The sequence below is a fragment of the Epinephelus moara genome, unplaced genomic scaffold (assembly GCF_006386435.1).
Source record: "Epinephelus moara isolate mb unplaced genomic scaffold, YSFRI_EMoa_1.0 scaffold1005, whole genome shotgun sequence".
In the NCBI taxonomy this organism is placed as follows: Eukaryota; Metazoa; Chordata; class Actinopteri; order Perciformes; family Serranidae; genus Epinephelus; species Epinephelus moara.
This window is the reverse complement of record NW_026078450.1, coordinates 31,130-32,030: the sequence shown is the minus strand read 5'-3', so window position 1 is coordinate 32,030 and position 901 is coordinate 31,130. Positions and strand designations below refer to the sequence as shown.

Below are 901 nucleotides of genomic sequence, written 5' to 3'. Positions count from 1 at the left end.
ATAGTTCTGTGTGGACAGCGCTTAACAAAGTTGTGGTTGTAAACATACTACAACTATGAGTAGGAGGGGGGAGACATTAGCGGAGCAGATGGAGCCGTGTTGTCCACCTCGTGTTAAACAGCGGTACACAAGTTAAAGTACGACGATGTTCAATTTAATAACAATGAATTGAAGTCAAGTGTAAACAAACCGGTAGATACGTTAGCGGTGGTCAGTCACTTAAGTAATTAAGCGGTTGCTCAAGTAGTTGAAGAGAAAATCTCGATTTAGCGATTTCATTTTATCAACATTATCATAACTAAGTCTTTGTGCTAAAGCAGGCATGTCCAAACTATTCCACAAAGGGCCGGTGTGGCTGCAGGTTTTTATTCCAACCAGTCAAGAGCACACAGTTTGACCAATAAACTTTCTGAAGACTGAGATCAGTTGATTAAATCAGTCAGATCAGGTGTGCTGCTGCTTGGTTGAAAAGAAAACCTGCAGCCACACCGGCCCTTTGTGGAATAGTTTGGACATGCCTGTACTAAAGTATTGCTTCTCACTGCTGTCCTCATATATCAAACAATGGCCTCAAACACTATGAGTAGGCTTACACACAAAACATACAAGGTTATAGGACCATACCAAATCATAAGTCATATACAAAGGCAGAAAGTGAGCATCATTTCAGGTCATGTGAAAGCATTTCCTGTGTGTAAAGCTTCACCGACAAAAGTACTGACAAACCTCTTCAGGAAGCACTGTGGAGGAGAGGAATGGTGTGTGGCCTGTAGACGGAGACACGACTGGTGTGTGACTTGTAGCTGGAGAGAGGACTGGTGTGTGGAGAACAGGTTTCTCAACTGTAGTTGGAGCCATAGGCTGATGGAGAGGCAAAAAGGGAAAACCAGAGGAGAATGAA

General features: G+C 43.1%; 1 protein-coding gene across 1 annotated transcript in view; it reads right to left on the bottom strand.

Moving 5' to 3' along the window:
* Positions 1 to 671: 671 nt before the first annotated feature.
* The window catches only part of LOC126386914 (uncharacterized), a 10,755-nt gene continuing 10,525 nt past the window's right edge, over positions 672 to 901 (bottom strand). The window contains exon 9 of the mRNA XM_050039490.1: positions 672 to 861. Within this exon, the coding sequence (XP_049895447.1) occupies positions 672 to 861 (190 nt within the window). The remainder of the gene's footprint in view (positions 862 to 901) is intronic.